Source organism: Spinacia oleracea, chromosome 5, assembly GCF_020520425.1.
Source record: "Spinacia oleracea cultivar Varoflay chromosome 5, BTI_SOV_V1, whole genome shotgun sequence".
In the NCBI taxonomy this organism is placed as follows: domain Eukaryota; kingdom Viridiplantae; phylum Streptophyta; class Magnoliopsida; order Caryophyllales; family Amaranthaceae; genus Spinacia; species Spinacia oleracea.
This window is the reverse complement of record NC_079491.1, coordinates 28,823,477-28,842,563: the sequence shown is the minus strand read 5'-3', so window position 1 is coordinate 28,842,563 and position 19,087 is coordinate 28,823,477. Positions and strand designations below refer to the sequence as shown.

At 37.9% G+C, this 19,087-nt stretch overlaps 2 protein-coding genes across 8 annotated transcripts; one reads left to right on the top strand and one right to left on the bottom strand.

Moving 5' to 3' along the window:
- Positions 1 to 470: 470 nt before the first annotated feature.
- Positions 471 to 5,334, top strand: LOC110804334 (probable inactive receptor kinase At5g58300). Of its 7 annotated transcripts, none has more exons than XM_022009911.2 (4): positions 587 to 866; positions 965 to 1,038; positions 2,946 to 4,309; positions 4,472 to 5,334. In XM_022009911.2, the coding sequence occupies exons 3-4, from the start codon at positions 3,013 to 3,015 to the stop codon at positions 5,104 to 5,106; spliced, it is 1,932 nt and encodes a 643-aa protein (XP_021865603.2). In that variant the 5' UTR covers positions 587 to 866; positions 965 to 1,038; positions 2,946 to 3,012; the 3' UTR covers positions 5,107 to 5,334. The 7 variants fall into 7 exon arrangements, with proteins under 7 accessions (XP_021865602.2, XP_021865603.2, XP_021865601.2 ...); XM_022009909.2 differs by having other exon boundaries at positions 589 to 866; positions 965 to 1,198; XM_022009910.2 differs by having other exon boundaries at positions 471 to 1,038.
- A 209-nt stretch (positions 5,335 to 5,543) lies between these two features.
- LOC110804336 (interactor of constitutive active ROPs 2, chloroplastic) lies at positions 5,544 to 11,050 on the bottom strand. Its single transcript, XM_022009916.2, has 11 exons — positions 10,886 to 11,050; positions 10,414 to 10,648; positions 9,724 to 9,768; positions 9,562 to 9,624; positions 9,405 to 9,467; positions 9,159 to 9,221; positions 8,984 to 9,046; positions 8,633 to 8,692; positions 6,820 to 6,960; positions 6,479 to 6,574; positions 5,544 to 6,255 (listed from the first exon to the last, which is right to left on the bottom strand). The coding sequence occupies exons 2-11, from the start codon at positions 10,600 to 10,602 to the stop codon at positions 5,803 to 5,805; spliced, it is 1,236 nt and encodes a 411-aa protein (XP_021865608.1). The 5' UTR covers positions 10,603 to 10,648; positions 10,886 to 11,050; the 3' UTR covers positions 5,544 to 5,802.
- Between the last annotated feature and the right edge of the window lie 8,037 nt (positions 11,051 to 19,087).

Genomic DNA, 19,087 nt, shown 5'->3' with positions numbered 1-19,087 from the left:
TAATGTTTTTTGCAATTATTGCATTTTCATTTGGTACCAAACAATATATTTTGGTAAAATCAGGTGTTTACCTGATTTTATTTGGTATCAAATGACATAGTTTGGTAGTCCGACTACTACATAGTAACATGTAACTCCTCCCATACCAATTTGGAATCTAGACACGGTAATTCTTTATCGAAATTGGATCCGAACTATATGCCCAAAGTTTTGTCCTGACCTCTAGTCTAGTAGTCTGTAGTCTCAACTCTCAACTCTCAACTCTCAACTCTCAACTCTCAAGTAGAGATGGAAGAATCCATCCAAAGAGGGAGAGACAACAACAAGTTACAAACAAATGAAGAATAATCAAAGGGTGATGTGATGGGGGTTGACATTAAAAATTAGGAGAGTTTAAAGTTTAAACACATCCTCTCTGTAATATTTGTATTCTGCTCATCTGTCAATACTAATTACTCCCTCTGTGTCTCTGACACACAATTCACACTCACTATCAAATGAAAAATGACACACCTTCCTCCATTTCAACCCCCAAAAAGCCTGACCCCACCATTAATCAATTCCCACCCTCTCAACCACTTCACCTTTTCTTTTCTTTTCTTTTCTTTTCTTTTTTTATTTCATTTTACAAAATAAAGTGAAAATGGTCAAGAAGTCTCAAGTTAGAAGATGAAGAAGAAAGACGTGGTCTTTGTTCCAAAAAATAATTACAGCTGTTCGTAGCTGACCATCTCCTGGCTCCTGCTCCTGCCTTCTTCCTACAGTTAAAACCCCATTAACAACAAGAAGAAGAATAAATCAAGAAATCAATCTAAGCTATCGAGATCTGCGTTATTTGTACGCCCCAATTCCAGGAGGGGGTCTGGGTCAGTCTGGGTTTGCCGTTGGCTTAACGAACAAGCTTTCTGCTGCTTTGGGATCCAAAAGTTATTAAAACTAACATTAAAAATGTTTCTGCTTTCAGAGACGAGACGAGACGAGACGAGACTTCACTTACAGAGTTGCACACAAAGAAAACATGTCTTAAACACAAACAATGTGAGTGACTGAGTATCAGTATTCTTCCTCAAGATTTGCCGTTGAGATTGCTTTTTCCTTTAGCTAACCTGGACCGTTAGAGACTTCTTCACTCTTTTCTTCTTTAAATTTCACTTTCTCTCTCCTCATCTTCTTCCTCCCAAATGCAGCTACATTCCAGGTACTTTTCTCTCTTATTTCTTCCCATTTTTGTTTGCTTCTTTCTCTCTAAATGTGCCTCCTTTTACTTCTTCACATTTTACACCTACTTGGTCAATTTTGTTTTCTTTTATTCAATTGGGATACTTTTGTTTCTATTTTTGGCAACTGGGGTTCATCAATTTCATGGATCTGTACCTCATTTCTATCCAAGTTTTGATTTTTATTTGTTAAATTCACCTTGTTTTTGTACACAGAAATGGAGGAAATAATGGCTAATCTCAGTTTCTGTATACTGTTTTGATTTATTTCCTATTTTTAGTAAGTACAAGAGTAGTAAACTAGTAATCTGATTGATAAATGCTGCTCATTTTAAAAATTAATCAAAGTTGATTGCTTTCACATTTTTAGGTTCATGTTGGCTAAAACCTTCATTATCCCCTAATTTGTTGTTAAGTCATTAGAATTCAACCAGATTCTTCAATTTATCACAAATCCAGCTTAATCGAGTTAGTCTATTTGCTTCTAAACCAATAAAAATATACAATTGTGGTGGGAAATTAGAATAATGCTCCATGCAATTAACTTTTTAAAATGTAATAGAGAAAAAAAGGGAGGGATGGAGGTTTTCGATCAACCTATTCGAATTCGAGAGAAGAATTTGAAGTTGGCGTTCTTTGATTGTGATGGGATTTGGTTCATGCTTCATTCAATCAACTCTTAGAATGTCTGAGTGGAGAAAACAGTAGAAGAAAGAGGGGAGCTTCCATTTGAAATTTAGAAGGTAAACGCATGGAAAGGCAGTAGGAGAAGATTCATCATGAATAATGATTATTATCATAAAACAGAAAAGGACCCTTGTTTTTTAGCAACTAAAATCTTGCAAGTACTTATTAGTGCTCCCCTTCTTTATCGAAAAGAACTGCCTTGCTTTTTTGCTTTCCATCGCGCTTTAGCTGTTTACAGTCTTTTAGATAAATGTATTACTACTTTTTCTGTACTAATTGTAGAGTTGTATTAAGAATGTCAATGAGAAATGAACTGTGCACCTGTTTGTTTTCGTAGGTAATCACACTGTTTGCTTTGTTTCCATTCTTAATCCCTTTCTTTCTTTCTTTCTTTCTTTCTTCTCCACTCACTTTGTTGCTTTAAGATTTTTAATTTGTTGGGTGGATGGATGGATGGATTGGTAGTAATGACTGGACCCGGCCGATGCATTCCTTAGAATGACACCGAGGTCTGGTGTTAATCTAGCATTCATTCTGTTGGTCCACAAATTAGTCTTCAATCAGAGGCAGGTCAGGCAGCTACTACTCTAACATGTGGCTCCCATTCTGGTGTATATTTACTCCATGAGTTGTTTGATGGTACTTAGGTGAAACATCTGTGCCTTCCCTTTAATTGCATTTGAGGTGATGAGCTTCTGCTTTGTGCTTTTATATCCTGTTTATTTGTATTCCCTGAGAAACCGGTAACTGATATCTTACCTCTCAATGTATGGGTTCTGCATCTTGTGTGTTGCTCATGTTATTGTAATATGAATCTTCGTTCTAGATTGATTAGACTGTCAATGTATAGCTCATTGCTTCTTTTCAAGAGATGGCTAATCTTATACTTCTAGTATATTTTTTTTCACTCATGTTCAATCTTGTGCGTACTTTCTATTCAAGTGTATTTTCTATGTTTCATGTGTATGAAGTGCTTGCTTTTGTTTGTATTAGTAGGAAATATAATCAGATCACTTATCATCTTTTTCTTTTTTATGCCAGGCATTACCAGAGAGTCGGTGCAACAGACCAAAAATCGTCCTTTTGACCTTAAACCAGAAGATTATCTATGAAGCTCTTCTTCCTATTGACATTGGTGTCGCTCTTCTTGCTCATTTTTCCACCTCCAAATCATGCTGACCTGGAAAATGATAAGCAAGCTTTGCTTCAGTTTGCTTCACTTATCCCTCATGGTCGGAAAGTGAACTGGAATTCTACTACATCGTTATGCAGTACTTGGGTGGGCATTACCTGCAGCTCAGATAACAATAGTGTAATTGCTGTCAGGTTACCTGGGGTTGGACTTAAAGGTCTTATCCCTATTAACACCCTTGGGAAGTTAGATCACCTCACTATCCTCAGCCTCCGGTCAAACCTCCTTTCCGGGAGTCTTCCATCTGATCTGCTGTCCCTTCCTTCCCTCCAGTATGTATACCTCCAGAAAAATAACATATCTGGCAAAATACCTTCTTCATTATCCCCTCAACTCATCACATTAGATCTAGCTTTCAATTCCTTAGAGGGGGAAATTCCATCATCAGTTCAAAACCTGACACACTTAGATAAATTTTACCTTCAGAATAACGCCCTTACTGGATCCATCCCCAAACTAAATACTCAAAATCTTAAGTACCTGAACTTGAGTAACAATCACCTAAATGGCTCAATCCCATTGAAGCTTAGTGGCTTTCCCACTTCGTCGTTTCAGGGTAACACAGGCTTGTGCGGGCCTCCACTCAACCAGTGTGCTGGAGTTTCACCTGCTCCTGCTCCTGCACCGGCTTCTGCTTCAGTCTATGTGGGTCCTAAACCTCCTGCTTCTCATGAGAAAGAACACTCAAAAAGGAGACTAAGCAAAAGGGCCATCATTGCCATTGCAGTAGGAGGAGGTGTGGCACTTTTACTTCTTCTGCTGATGGCTGTGTGGTGTTGTTTAAGGAAAAAGAATAGTGAAGGAAGTGGTGTTCTTAAAGGCAAGGCTTTTGGTGCTGGAAGGACTGAAAAGCCCAAAGAAGATTTTGGGAGTGGAGTCCAGGAGGCTGAGAAAAACAAACTAGTATTCTTTGAAGGTTGTTCCTTCAATTTTGATCTTGAAGATCTACTAAGGGCCTCTGCTGAAGTGCTGGGAAAAGGAAGTTATGGGACAACATACAAAGCCATCTTGGAGGACGGAACGATAGTTGTCGTCAAGCGATTGAAGGAGGTTGTAGTCGGCAAAAGAGAGTTTGAGCAGCAGATGGAGACAGTTGGGAGGGTTGGCCAACACCCTAATGTCATTCCCCTACGAGCTTATTACTACTCTAAGGATGAAAAACTTCTTGTTTATGACTATGTATCAGCTGGCAGCCTGTTGGCACGTTTCCATGGTATGCTTTCCGTTCACCTTGTGTTTTTCTTTATTCAATTACCTCCTTTTTGCAACAATTGACAGTTACGATAATGGTCTTTAGCAATTAGAACTGTTTGTTCAAATTACTATACCTCTGGAAACATAACTAAACAAAACAATGAATATATGATATTTTCAGGTAGTAAGGATGGTGAAAAACCACCACTAGACTGGGAATCCAGGATAAAAATTTTACTGGGAGCTGCCAAGGGAATAGCCCACATTCATTCAGCTGGTGGTGGGAGATTCACACACGGGAACATCAAGTCCTCCAATGTGTTTCTTTCCGAGGACCATAACGGTTGCATCTCAGATTTTGGTCTGGCTCCTCTCATGAGCTTCCCTGCTGTCCCCCCAAGAACTGCAGGCTACAAAGCACCAGAAACAGTAGAGACGAGGAAAACATCCCAAAAATCTGATGTTTACAGTTTTGGTGTTCTCCTTCTTGAGTTGCTTACAGGGAAGACTCCGGTACAATCACCTGGACGGGACGACGTGGTTGATCTCCCGAGGTGGGTTCAGTCAGTGGTTCGGGAGGAATGGACTGCAGAAGTATTCGATGCAGAGCTAATGAGGAATCAGAATATTGAAGAAGAGTTGGTTCAAATGCTTCAAATTGCCATGGCTTGTGTTTCAAAGGTGCCCGATCTAAGACCTGACATGGGAGAAGTAGTGAGGATGATTGAGGAGTCCAGGCAGTCAGATTCTTCAAGCAGACCATCACCTGAGGCTGAGGGATCAAAATCTAAGGCCTCGGAGACACATACACCTTAAAGTTATAAAGAGCGTTCATTTGATTCCATATTTCAGTGAAAAAGGAGGCTACTAACAAAGGAATGTACATAGCTCAAAATCTTGCAACATCCTGCTAATGAGCTCCCAGCTATTCAGTGATTCTTTTAGGGTTATAAATTAGAAACTCAAAATGTGTCATTCTTTTCTTGTCAGATTTTTATTTGTTCATCAGTATAGGAGTTGTGTTGTAGCTATATTTGATTCAAACATCGTCGTTCTATTGGCTTTACTGACATCTCGTACCAGTGCCTGCTTCCCGGAACTGGTCATGCCAAATTAGAGTGACATACATTTAAAAGCAGACCAGTTGAAAGAGATTTGCCTCTCATCAAGCATATTGCTTACTGCAATTATTGTTCCTACAATTGAAATCCATTGTTCTATCATCAGTGTTCGATGGAGTACAAAATAATAAATTGATCGATATAACTACCTTCACCAGATCAAATTCAATAAACAAATTTCAATTACAAATGTGCTATCAGCTGATGCAGATTGGCCATCATAACCAAAAATATAAAATGGCCAACCTTAAACAAGAAAAAAAAAAGTAATGCCACATTATTGTAACTAGTCTGATATTGTGTTAAAAAATGTTAAAATAACTCAAATAAGCAGTTGATCGTCTATTTTCTTCTTCTAATGAACATTCTACAAGTTAGAACATGTTTTAGGTTACTGCAGCGAGTTTGAAGGATCCTGGTTGACTAGATCAGCGCCACTTACAAACTTCGCAACAAAAGAAATAAGCCTAAAAGGAGCACCAATCAGAGGAGCATCAGCAAGCGGCACACTCTCATCTCCAACTTCTATAGATGCCTGTGCTTCTAGATCCTGAATTTCATTTTCATCTAATGGAATTTGCACTATTTCTCCAGACACACTGGTTTCTGAGGAATGCCGGACTACATTAGAATAATCAGAGTCTAATTCATCAATCACTCTTCGCTCATCTCCAGTTGCCGCTGTTATAGAAAGCTTGACACTCTTTGTTGACAAGGAAAGATCCTCTCGACTGTCCTCATTATATCTAGATACAGGATCTGAGGAGGAATAATCAGGTATATTCACTGAAGTAACATCAGGCACTACAGTTCGTTGACCAAGCTCCATAGACAACTCATTTACCTAAAACAAATAGCGACCACAGGACAAAGTGTCAGAAAAATGTACATCTGAATGGAGGTTAATCGGGTGGAGGAGGGGAATGCAGGAGTTTGAAAAAGCCAAACCATAAAACTACAAGTTGACCAAACAAGATAAATAACTTGCAGAAAGCTGTTTTTTTGCTCATACTCTGAATAGGCAATTAAACCATCATCAACTGCATGCACAAGCGCTTGCGACTTACCTTCTCAACAAGGTCCGCATTTTCTGTCATCAATTTCCCAATCAACGCATAAGTTTCTTCCATCTCAATATTGAAGTTCTCTTTCTCAGAGGCATCCTGTATCCGAGAGTCAAGACTCATCAAAGATATTCTAAGCAAAGATCCAATGAAATTGTTCAAGATAACTCTGTAAATATGAAGAGAAACACATTCATAATTTCCCATGCAAGATCGAATGCTTAAGTTGCATCACTACTTAAATTGTAAACATGATACCCCCAACATGCAATTGAAGTGTGTTAACAGCCTTAACACACAAACAAACTACAGTTCATAAAAAAAAAGAGGAGGAAGCAACAAACCTTTTGAATATCAGCTGGTGACACTGCAGTTGCCAAACTCATTTCAAGATCCTGAACTCGTGACTGTAAGACAGATATGTTGTCCAACAACTGGTTGTTTTCTTCTGAGAGACTGTTCTTAGCTCCTTCCAACTCCAGAACCTGCCAGGCTTTGTTTTCAATTTAGCATCAGAAAAGACAAATACTTCCTCCATTCTTTTTTAGTTGCAACGCATTTCTTTTAGGATAATTCAAAAAAATTGCAATGTCTCTGTATTTAAAGTTTACAAGGAAAAACAACAATATTACTCTTATTTAAAAAACCACTGTGTATAACATCCAATGACCCCAGTCAACACCACCACCCTCCCATCCAAATGAATTACCTACCCCCATTTACTCTCCGGCCTCCCATCCTCCCTTTCAGTTCGACATTCCCGTCTCCCCTCGGGCAACCACATAGACGTTAAAACACAAAAATGGAAACAACATCAGGCCCACTAGCCAAACACTATCAACACCACCTGCCCAACACCACCAAAATCCACCACGATCAAAACCCTACTTTACCAGAGAGGGAAAGAGAGAGAGAGGGCCACCCACTAGAACCCATACCAGCACCAGTATGCTCTGTTCTCTTCGCCTAATTTTTACTAAAACTAAATAATTTTACTGATTAAAACGTACTTTTAATGATTCGAGCTTATTTTGAATGATGACAACTTGTTTTTACCATTAAAACTGATTTTTATTTTTTTAAGGTGAAGAGAATGTGACCTAAACCACTAGCAAAGCCTACTCCCAACAACATTTCTCTGTCGCCACCCAAAAACGAGAGAGAGGGAGAGGAACAAAACACACACCGACAAAAATGGAAATTAAATACTCAAATTTGATGGTGGTGATTTCAGGTCTAGCGGTTGAAGTAGTACTGTTTGCTGGCAAATTAAAGGAGGTGAGGTGGTGGACCTGGTGGTTGTGTCGTGGGAATTAAAGATTGGCAAGGGTCGATTCTGGGGGAGAGAGAAATGACAATACGTCATTTTGCGAAGGATGGAGGACATGCAAGGGAGGAATGTGACAGACGTGACAAGGATGAGGTAGAAAAGGAAGGTGGAGAGCGGGTAAATGGTTGTTTTGGTATGGATGAGGGAAGGGGATGGGTTGATAATTAAGTGGGTTATAGTGCCCCTTTCAGTTTCTCCCTCGTGGTTTGTGCGCAAAATGTTTGATTGCAATACTTGCAACTGAAAACAAATGGAGGAAGCATGTTGCTAGGGGGTGAAAGAAACTAAATGGTGCGAAATCCTAATCCTTCTCATCAAGTTTATATACCGACATATAAGGAAATCAAATTTGGTCTAAATGTCTAATACACTTTGTTGTATGTACTCTTCATTTTACCTCAAATACCCGTGTCAGACCCTCTTCACTCGGACATGGATATAGACAGTTGGACACTTCATTTTGGACCAAAACCATGCAATTTTTTCACAAAATAGCCGTGTCAGACACTTGGACCCGTACCTGTGTGCGATATGTGTATCTGAGTCCGGATAACATAGCTAATATATGGTCAAATTTTTTTCATAAAGAATAATGATATCAAAACAAGATACCAAGTACATGACTAATAACCATTTCATCTAACATAATTATCTTTTCCGACAAAGAAGATGAACCTCCTTTATAGTACCAAAAAAAAAGTATGATTTTTGCTTAAGAGTTAAGACAGAGTTAGAGTGTTAGACATGCTTGACTCATTGACCATGTAATCAAGCTCAATTGAGTTGTGAGCATTATCTATTAAAAAACGATAAAGCACATTACATACCTGTATTTTCAACTTTGAATTCTCATTATTCAGAGTTGCAATCACTTCATTGCAAAAGTTCTGCACATTATAGGAAAAAATAACCAAAACAAACAGTTTTAGCTTCCCATTTCTTACTGAAAAAAGCAACAAAAGGTGAGCTGAGGTTGAGGTAAGTAAATACATATGAAAAAGTAAGATTCTAGGATGGCAGTAAAAGTTTTTGGTGAAACAAAAAAAGTTGACTGACAAAACAATTATGATGACATGCTCAAAATTTCACAGTGCAAAGAGAGTTCTGTTGGGGGCAAAAAAAAAGTTAAAAAACTAATGACAGTACGTAGTAATATTCACGATAATAGAAAAGTTTACCTCCTTTCCAACCAGAACCAGTTTCTCCTGCTCAATGTGCTGAATTTTGTCCAGCAAATTCTTCTGAAACGATAGATAACTGATTAGGTTACTGCAATAATGACATGCATATCGTAACATAATAGAAACATACGTACACGACAAATCATATAGTTATGAACTTCCTAACTCTCACCTCTTTAAAATTCAAAGCACTGTTCGCCTGTAGTAACTGACTGATTCTCTGCTCCAGGCTCACCTGAAAATAAGACTTAACCCGAATGTTGGTTTCTTGAAAAGAAATCATAACGGTGATTGAGCTTGTTGGCTCTTAGGAACAAATTTCTTTTATGCTACCCCCCCCCCCCAAGGAGCGTAACAATGTTCTAGGCCAAACAGTTAACAGTACAAGTATAGTAGCAACTAATCCACCGAATATTACCTCTTTCTGATGCCAGGAATCATTTTCACTCTGTAATTGTTTCATTCTCATCTCTAAGTCAGCCTGCAACAAGAGAGAGAATTTTAAATGAAAAAGTAAATTGCAATTGTGAAACACTGATACATGTACCATACAATACAATGTAACAATTCAATACCTGTCTTTGTACGTAGGAGTCCTTTTCGTAGAGTAGTTGTTTGACCAGATCTCTTAGTCTAGCCTAGAAAATGCAAAAGGGGGAAAAAATATCATGACTTAGTGAAATAAGAAAGGACCTCGTAAATGTACAAGAAACTTTCATTGATCTAATAAATCTCACCTCTTCTAGCATCCAATTTTGCTTTTCACCGTCAACCGTAACACTCTGTCAAGTAAAAATTCGAAGAAGCATTAGATGGTAATATAGTTTTTAGCATTCACAAAGTTATATTCTTGCATATACTTCCACGCCAGAACAATCTAACAGACATTAATACATCATCATTTGTGCTCAGCGGTCCAAACCATATAATTGTACTAGAGCATCTACGCTAAGACAATCAAGTTAAGCTGACATTGATATAATAACAGAAAAATCTGGTCAAACAATTGACAAACAATCGTAGATGAGGCCAAAAGTAAACCATTATCTGCAAGAGATTGTACATAAGCTTCGCTCTTACGGTATATTAGCAATTAGTTTGGTGGGCAAAGAGAACCTAAATTCTTATCTCATTTAGTAATATGCCATCCAAAAAGGGGAGCAGCAAATCAAACAATGTATGCTTAATTGTATTTTGAGATAATTTGAATCCAGCTGGTGAAATCATCCCCACGTATCACATTCAAAGTAAATTTAAGATGGATTTGAAACTATTCAAATCAACCCATAAAATGAAGTATTTAAAACAAAAATGGGGGTTTTGTTTGGAGTCAAGCTTCATGAATTGATTGTAGAAGCAATGTCGTAAAGGGAAAGCCGATTAACCTAAATTCAATCACTATAATAAAAATGGTGAAAATAACTTACGCCATTAGCATTTGGAAGTAGTTTGTCCTCAATTACTATGTTTGATACATTATCTTGTTCGCCACTGACGGTTCCTACAGAGCTAGTCTCTCCAGCATTCGACGACGCCGTATCGTCGGCGACGGCTGGTTTGGTTTGCTGCTTATTCTTCTTCTTCTTGGTTTTCTTCTTCTTTTTATCGTCCTCCATCTTGCTTGGTGATCGAAATTCAAAGCTTAAATATCTCAGGAAAAATCTGAAAGAAAACTCCAGCAACAAAAAGACGCCAATTTCATCGCTCAAATTTATCAACAATCAAATCAGCATTTGAATTTTTAAAATGATGGTGAAAGAAACGAAAAAATAAAAAAAAAGCAAATCAAAGCAAAATTGATAATGATAGAAACCCTAAGGTATGGAAAAGAGAACAATTGATAAAGAAATTGATGAAAATGCAATGTAAGTGTGGGATGAGAGGGAAAGAAATGGGTACCTAGTGGGATTCAAGGAGAGAGAAAGTCCACCTCTGAAGCCTGAAGGGTGTTTCCTGTGTCTGTGTGTGCGTTCTAACTTCTAACGAATCTCCGCACCAGAAACTGGAAACCTCGTTTCTTGTTTCTGTTGTATCTGTTGTCCAAATTAGTACCCGGGGCTTTGTCTGTTTGGGCCGTGCAATTGCAGGATCATTTTTCAGATAAAAGCCGGACTATTCTTGCGTGGACTTGGTCCACAATAATATTAGTGTGGACCCAAAATTAATAATTTTCTCTAGCACCTTTTTACACTCATCTTTATTGTTCATATAGTAACTATAATAAATTAAACACCAAAATTCTTAGACATAGTAACCATTTTTTGAAACTTAGTAACCTTATGTTTTTAAAAGCGAATTGTGACTTAGGATCACATTATTTAAGCACAACATGTATTAACGACATTAATTTGATATTTTTTTCATAATAATCCTAAAAAAATGCCAAAATAAATTAGGAACAAGTTGTTGACTTTATTTTAAGGCGTGATCCAAAATAAATTTAGTGTGAACCAAGTCCATTTAAGAATTGGTGATAAAAGCCACATGTACATTTACCGTCGTCATTACGCTACAAATTCTGGTACACTGTTTGACCCTTATTCAAGTGTTAAAACACATTATATATTTACTTACTCGTATTTAATTAAAATATGTTATGAAATATTATGTGATGTTTATTGTATGCATATATACTAATACCCTATTGTTCATGGAATAAAACACACAGTTGTTCTCTCCTAATTTCTCCTCCCTTATCTGTGTATTACACAACACGTTATCAGCACGATCGCTAAAAGACGGAAGATAAGATAACAATGGGATTTACAAACGCCGAACAAAAGAAATCATCCACTCTAATGTAAGTTTAATTTAATTGTTTGATTATTTGAATTTTGGGATTCAAACAATTTTCTTTATTAACCGCAAGTTTACGAATCATGGTATAAATTTCTTATATTTCAATTGCATTAACGGGCCAATTGGTATTTGTGTACTGTTGTATCTCTTGGTTTTGCTTATCACAATGCGGAGTAGATTGCATGTAATAAAAGTTATTCTATATTTTTTTATTATTTCTTGATTAAGATCCCAATTGGTATTTCAATTGCATTAACCGGCCAATTGGTATTTGTTGCATTAACAAAATTAGCAAGCTACCAGAAATCAGGTTCCTACGCATTTCTGGAACATGCAACACATTGGTAAGAGTAATAAGTTTTCCAGAGGTAAGAGTGAGAACGATCTTCCCTTTGCCTTGAACAGTTGCAGAAGCTGAATTACCCATGAAGACATTTTCACCATCAGTTTTTTCGTAGGTAGTGAACATGTCTTTGTTGGTGCAGATATGTCTCGTTGCTCCAGTATCAACGATCCATTCAGCAACATTACCTGTCAAGTTAGCTTCTGAAACAACAGCAACAAAATGGTTAGGATTAGAAACTTCATTAGCTTCAGCAAGGTTGGCTTGGTTCTGATCCGACTTCTTCTTGGATCTGCAATCTACAGACTTGTGACCAGTTTTCCCACATTCAAAACACTTGCCCTTGAACTTATACTTCATTGGTTTCCCTTGAGGCTTGAAAGGACTTCCCTTTCCCTTAAACTTTTCAGAATATGCATGAGGCTTAGGTTCTACAAGGTTAGCCTTAGCAGACCCGGAAAACACAGATTGACCCTTATCCTTAATACGATTTTCCTCCTCAATTTTCAGGTGACCTACAAGCTCCTCTAAGGTAAGGTCCTTTTTCTTATGCATTAACTGATTACGAAAATCTTTCCAAGAGGGTGGGAGTTTCTCAATTAAAACTATAGCAAGGGTAATATCACAAATACTCAAACCCTCGGCAGCCATAGCAATGCAAATATTTTCATAAGCATGAATCTGATCAATAATTGGTTTATCATCTTGGACTTGAAAAGCTAACCACTTACTGACACAATAACGCTTAGTACCAGCATCATCAGTTCCATATTTCTTTTCTAATGCATCCCAAATATCCCTAGCATGATTAAACCCCATATAGATATCAAGCAATGTATTCGACATATGATGCAGCAACATGCCCTTACATGTCCTATCATCTTTAGCAAATTTCAACTCAAAAGCATGCAATTCAGTTTCATCATCAGGTTCGACAACATCATCAAGCACATAAGCAATCTCAATTTGTTCTAAATAGAATCGCATCCTAACAGCCCAACGTTTATAATTCTTGCCATCAAGAGGTTCTAACTTAGACATATCAGGAATCATGAATTTGGAAGTCAAAGCCATAATAATCGTCTTTTAGATTGTTGCGATTAAAGCGAAAATTAGAACAAACTTATCTGATTCGATGAACTGAACGAAGAACAATTGTTGCGTCGTGGACACCCACTGTCCTAAAAGACGATTCCGCGCTACCTCCCGGTGCAGTAGAACAGAATGCGGTCGCCCTCCAGGATTAGCGCAACTCTGACGTTGTGTGCACTCACAAAGCCGGATGGAGTGAGAACGTATGCCCAAAACCGAGAGCAATTTTGTGTGAGAGTAAGAATGTGTTTCCGTATTTGTGTGTATGATTTTTTTTTTTTTTTTGAGAAGGGAACTGAAACTCTGATTTAAATAATTTAGAAGGAAAGCATTGCAACAGACAAAAACGGCTGAGGGAATGAATGTTGCAACAGCCAGAAAACGGTCAAAAACATTGATCATAGTAACGGACGTAATTAATGGCATTTAATCCAACGGTTACGTAATCAATACAGATTCCCGTAACAGTGACTTGCGCAAACCGGTCCAGTTACCAAAAAGAACAGGGTTGACCCACAAAACCCACCCCACGCCCGCGAACCAAGTACCAAGTACCAAGTACCAAGTACCAAGTACCAAGGCCCAAGGCCCACGGCCCACGGCCCAAGGCCCACGGCCCACGGCCCGGCGCGCGCGCGCGTGTGTGTGATGTGTCCACCCATACCATTCTCACACTTTCTTAAACAAGAGTTACACTCATTCCCCAATTAATAAACAAGAGGAATATGAAGAGTTTTTCCAATGTGGGACTCTTGAATTTTCACTCACCCTTTTTTCCTTTGTGTTTCCCAATGAGAATTTCCAACAATCCCCCACAGGTTCGAATATGCGGAAAAGAAAGAAAAGAAAGGAGAAGGATATTGGTTTTGGGCAAAACAAAACAATTGAATAGGTGTCAATGTCTTTCGACTTGAATTAACACTTAGTGACATTTAAGCTATGATCTCTTTCCTACCAAGTGACTTTCGTATTGAACTTGATAGGGAGATAGAAACCCGTCACTTAAAGCACGCAACTGAATATGTATGACATTCTGACTCCGCGAATAAAGTGACGCCTTATACTGGCCATACGTCCGACCTGGATATGCTCATAGGTGCTCTAGAGAATAGCCCACATCGCAATTCTCATAGGAAGCGGCCACACTTCCACACCTACGTAGGTGAATCCCATCAAGTGTGAGCTACATTCACACCACCAAACATATGGTATGGGTTCATTAAGAGCCGTATGCTCAACCTCTTTCCTATTGTAGCAAGCACATTATAACATCTAGGGGATGGACAAAAAATAAAATTTTGTGCTTCCGAATTATAACAATAATGTCGTCCTTTGAACTCTGTGAGTAGGAGTTCATTATTTTACAATTCATTCAACGGGCTTCAGGCCCATCCCTTCCGATGTTTCCAAAACTAGTTTTCTACATAGGCCTTTCGTTAACGGATCCGCAATGTTCATTTCAGACTTTACATAGTCTAGTGATATCACCCCACTTGACAACAATTCTTTGATGGCCTTGTGCCTCAAACGAATGTGCCTTTTCTTCCCATTGTAGGCATGGTTGTTTGCCACAGCAATAGCCGCTTGCGAATCACAATGAAGTGCAACTGAAGGAGCTGGCTTCCCCCACAGCGGAATATCTGCAAGCACATTTCTCAACCATTCTGCCTCATGACCTGCCAATTCAAGAGCAATAAACTCAGATTCCATAGTAGACATAGCAGTACAAGATTGTTTACAAGATTTCCAAGACACAGCTCCACCCCCTAGGGTGAAAACATAACCACTGGTAGAGTTAATTTCATCATTGCCAGAAACCCAGTTAGCATCACAATAGCCTTCCAAAACTCCTGGAAACTTGGAGTAGTGCAAACTCCAATCCTTGGTACCCTTAAGGTACCTGAGCAATCTCTTCAAAGCATCCCAATGTTCATGACTTGGGTTATGAGTATACCTGCTTAATCTACTCACAGAATAAGCAATGTCAGGTCTAGTGTAGTTCATCAGAAACATAACACTACCAATAATCTTAGCATATTCAGATTGGCTAACAGGATCACCATTATTTTTCCTTAAGTGGATGCTTGGATCATAGGGAGTCCTAACTGGATCGACGTCAAAAGAGTTAAATTTTTTAAGTAACTTTTCAACATAGTGAGCTTGGCTAAGACAAATGCCATTTGGAGTTCTCTTGATTTTCACTCCTAAAATCACATCTGCCTCACCCATATCTTTCATTTCAAACTTAGAACTTAGAAAACTTTTTGTCTCATTTACTCGATCCAAATTAGTCCCAAAAATTAACATATCATCCACATAAAGACAAATAATCACACAACCATCAGAATCATGCTTAGAGTAAACACAAGAATCACCTTCATTTACATGGAACCCATTACCTGTCATAGTCTTGTCAAATTTGTCATGCCATTGCTTTGGAGCTTGCTTAAGCCCATACAAGGACTTGACTAATTTACAAACCTTATTCTCTTGACCAGGAACAACAAACCCTTCCGGTTGAACCATGTAAATTTCCTCATCCAAATCACCATTTAAAAATGCAGTTTTAACATCCATTTGATGCACAACAAGATCATGAATGCAAGCAAGAGCAATCAAAGTTCTAATAGTAGCAATTTTAGTGACAGGAGAATAAGTATCAAAATAATCAATACCATGCCTTTGGGTGAATCCCCTTACCACAATTCTAGCCTTATACTTGTCAATGGATCCAGTGGATTTCAATTTTTTCCTAAAGATCCATTTACAAGTAATGGGCTTGCAACCCCTAGGCAGATCAACCAACTCCCAAGTATTGTTACTTAGGATTGACTGAAGTTCACTATCTATTGCCTCTTTCCAAAACACTGCATCAACAGATTTCATAGCCTCTTCATAGGTCCTAGGATCATCTTCCAAAATAAAGACATAAGCAAAGTCATCATCAATCAAGTAAGGTTCAGTTAAGAAAGCAGTAATAAAATCATCACCATAACTGGTTTCCTTTCTTGCCCTCTTGCTCCTCCTTGGCTCCAATTCAGAATTCACATCAGAGGTGGGAGGAGCAACAACAGGCATACTAGAAGAAGTGCTAGAAGAAGGCACATCATTGATACAAGATATTTTCAAAGGAAATATTGTTTCAAAAAACTCGGCATCTCTTGCCTCAATGATGTTACCACCTGCATAAGAATTGTTAGCACCTTTAACAAGAAAACGATATGCAGCACTTTGGTAAGCATAACCAATAAAAATACAATCAACCGTTTTAGGACCAATCTTGTCCCTTTTGAAGCTGGGTATAGCCACCTTTGCTAGACACCCCCACACTTTCAAATAACTTAGGTTAGGTGCACGACCCTTCCATATTTCGTATGGAGTCTTGTCTAGCTTCTTGTGAGGTACCCTGTTCAAAACATGACAAGCAGATAATATAGCTTCCCCCCACATGTTATCAGAAAACCCAGAACTAATAAGCATAGAATTCATCATGTTCTTCAATGTTCTGTTCTTCCTTTCAGCAATCCCGTTCTGCTCGGGTGTGTAGGGAGTCGTTGTCTCATGAATGATCCCATTCTGCTCACAAAATGCCTTAAGAGTGTTAGGGTCATATTCACCACCCCTATCACTCCTAAGTCTCTTGATCTTCCTATCAAGTTGGTTATCCACTTCGGCCTTGTATTTGAGGAACATTTCCTCAGCCTCATCTTTTGACCTGAGAAGATAAACCATGGTGAATCTTGAGCAGTCATCAACAAAAGTAATATAATACCTTTTAATTCAAGCACGAGTTAGAGAATGAAATATTTCGTATCATGATGTGATAATTCAAGCCATCTGGGTTTAAGAACACCCGTCATGAGAATGTGAAAATTCCTGTTAAATAAAAGTTTATGTGCTGACACTCCCTCACATGTTGCATATATCCAAAGGCAAGACATAATGATGAGGTTGAGTTGTATTTCAATCGAATTCAATTGAGAAAATAAATACATACAAGAGATCGATAAAGATTTTGAAAAATTGTATAATGATAGGTGATTTCAAGTTCACCATGATAGTAAGTAACCTGAAGTCCACCGTAATGATAGTTGGTGACTTGAAGATCACAAAGAAGTTTAACGTGTTACAAGTGTTTTGTGATTGATTTAAGTATCATAAATAAGATCTTAAATATCTTGATTGGGGCAATCATACGTCAGCACGAAAAGAGAAAATATGAAGAAAAACAACTGCATATTGCATCTACTCCCCATAATCAATGTTGATCTCCACAAGAGAACAAAAAAAAATGAAATATTTATCAAATACATGTTGAAAATTGTATTATTTGGTTGGTGAAGAATGTTATGTCCCATAATAAATCGAAAACATTTTCCCAATGTATGGGGAGACGAGCAAGAATAAGTTGGCAAAATTGAAAGATAATGAATTGATCCCCATATGAGTAAGTGTACATGCCAGCTTTATGTTTTCGAAATATGTTTGAACATAAATATCTATGACTTGATTTTGTTAAATTGTTACATGTTCATGGGCATAAAGGTGTATAATAGTCATAGTGCTCAATGTTACATATATTAAATGTTGAGAATTAAATATATTGCCAATATTTATTTAAATCTCTACACCTGAAAGTGTAGATTTATATATATAAGGTTCCAACATAGTGCGAAATAAATTTATTTATATGAAAATGACAAGATTAATAAAGTAGTCTTCCACTAAAATCACAGTTGCTTGCAATACAAATCAACTTTACGAACCTACATAACAAGCAGTAAATCAACAAAATAAATCCACGGTGAAGTGGTCAAAACAGGTCAACCTCTCCAACAAATGGGCACATGTTGCATATGTTAAAGTCCAAAAAAGTGAAAAATGCTGAGTTGGCAACGGTTGAATACTTCTACGACTAGCTACGAGTACTTGAGTAAACTAGTCGATAACGCATCACTTTCCTTTCCTTTCCTTTATACGACTACAACTCTTTTCAATTCCCCCATTTATCATCCCTTCTTCTTCTTCTTCTTCTTCCTTCTTCAGTTCTTCTTATCTTTCAATCACAGGAATTAGGGTTTTGTCCATCCCCTTTTTTAAAGGTTTGCATCCACTATTCTCCATTTTTGCTGTCTCATACACTAATTAATTCTCTTATAATTATCGCAGATCTAATTTTTGTGTGCTAAAGTTTTCTTCTTTGTTAATTCTTCTAAAACTCAATATTCATTCATAGATGTTTAAGCTATGATCTCTTTCCTACCAAGTGACTTTCGTATTGAACTTGATAGGGAGATAGAAACCCGTCACTTAAAGCACGCAACTGAATATGTATGACATTCTGACTCCGCGAATAAAGTGACGCCTTATACTGGCCATACGTCCGACCTGGATATGCTCATAGGTGCTCTAGAGAATAGCCCACATCGCAATTCTCATAGGAAGCGGCCACACTTCCACACCTACGTAGGTGAATCCCATCAAGTGTGAGCTACATTCACACCACCAAACATATGGTATGGGTTCATTAAGAGCCGTATGCTCAACCTCTTTCCTATTGTAGCAAGCACATTATAACATCTAGGGGATGGACAAAAAATAAAATTTTGTGCTTCCGAATTATAACAATAATGTCGTCCTTTGAACTCTGTGAGTAGGAGTTCATTATTTTACAATTCATTCAACGGGCTTCAGGCCCATCCCTTCCGATGTTTCCAAAACTAGTTTTCTACATAGGCCTTTCGTTAACGGATCCGCAATGTTCATTTCAGACTTTACATAGTCTAGTGATATCACCCCACTTGACAACAATTCTTTGATGGCCTTGTGCCTCAAACGAATGTGCCTTTTCTTCCCATTGTAGGCAT

Excerpts from the sequence above, each read along its gene's own strand:
- LOC110804334 (XM_022009910.2), top strand. The coding sequence starts at position 3,013 with ATGAAGCTCTTCTTCCTATTGACATTGGTGTCGCTCTTCTTGCTCATT. Across the intron at positions 4,310-4,471 it reads CCTGTTGGCACGTTTCCATG|GTAGTAAGGATGGTGAAAAA; the intron begins GTATGCTTTCCG and ends TGATATTTTCAG.
- LOC110804336 (XM_022009916.2), bottom strand. The coding sequence starts at position 10,602 with ATGGAGGACGATAAAAAGAAGAAGAAAACCAAGAAGAAGAAGAATAAG. Across the intron at positions 9,769-10,413 it reads TACTTCCAAATGCTAATGGC|AGTGTTACGGTTGACGGTGA; the intron begins GTAAGTTATTTT and ends TTTACTTGACAG. Across the intron at positions 6,575-6,819 it reads CACCAGCTGATATTCAAAAG|GATGCCTCTGAGAAAGAGAA; the intron begins GTTTGTTGCTTC and ends TCTCGGATACAG.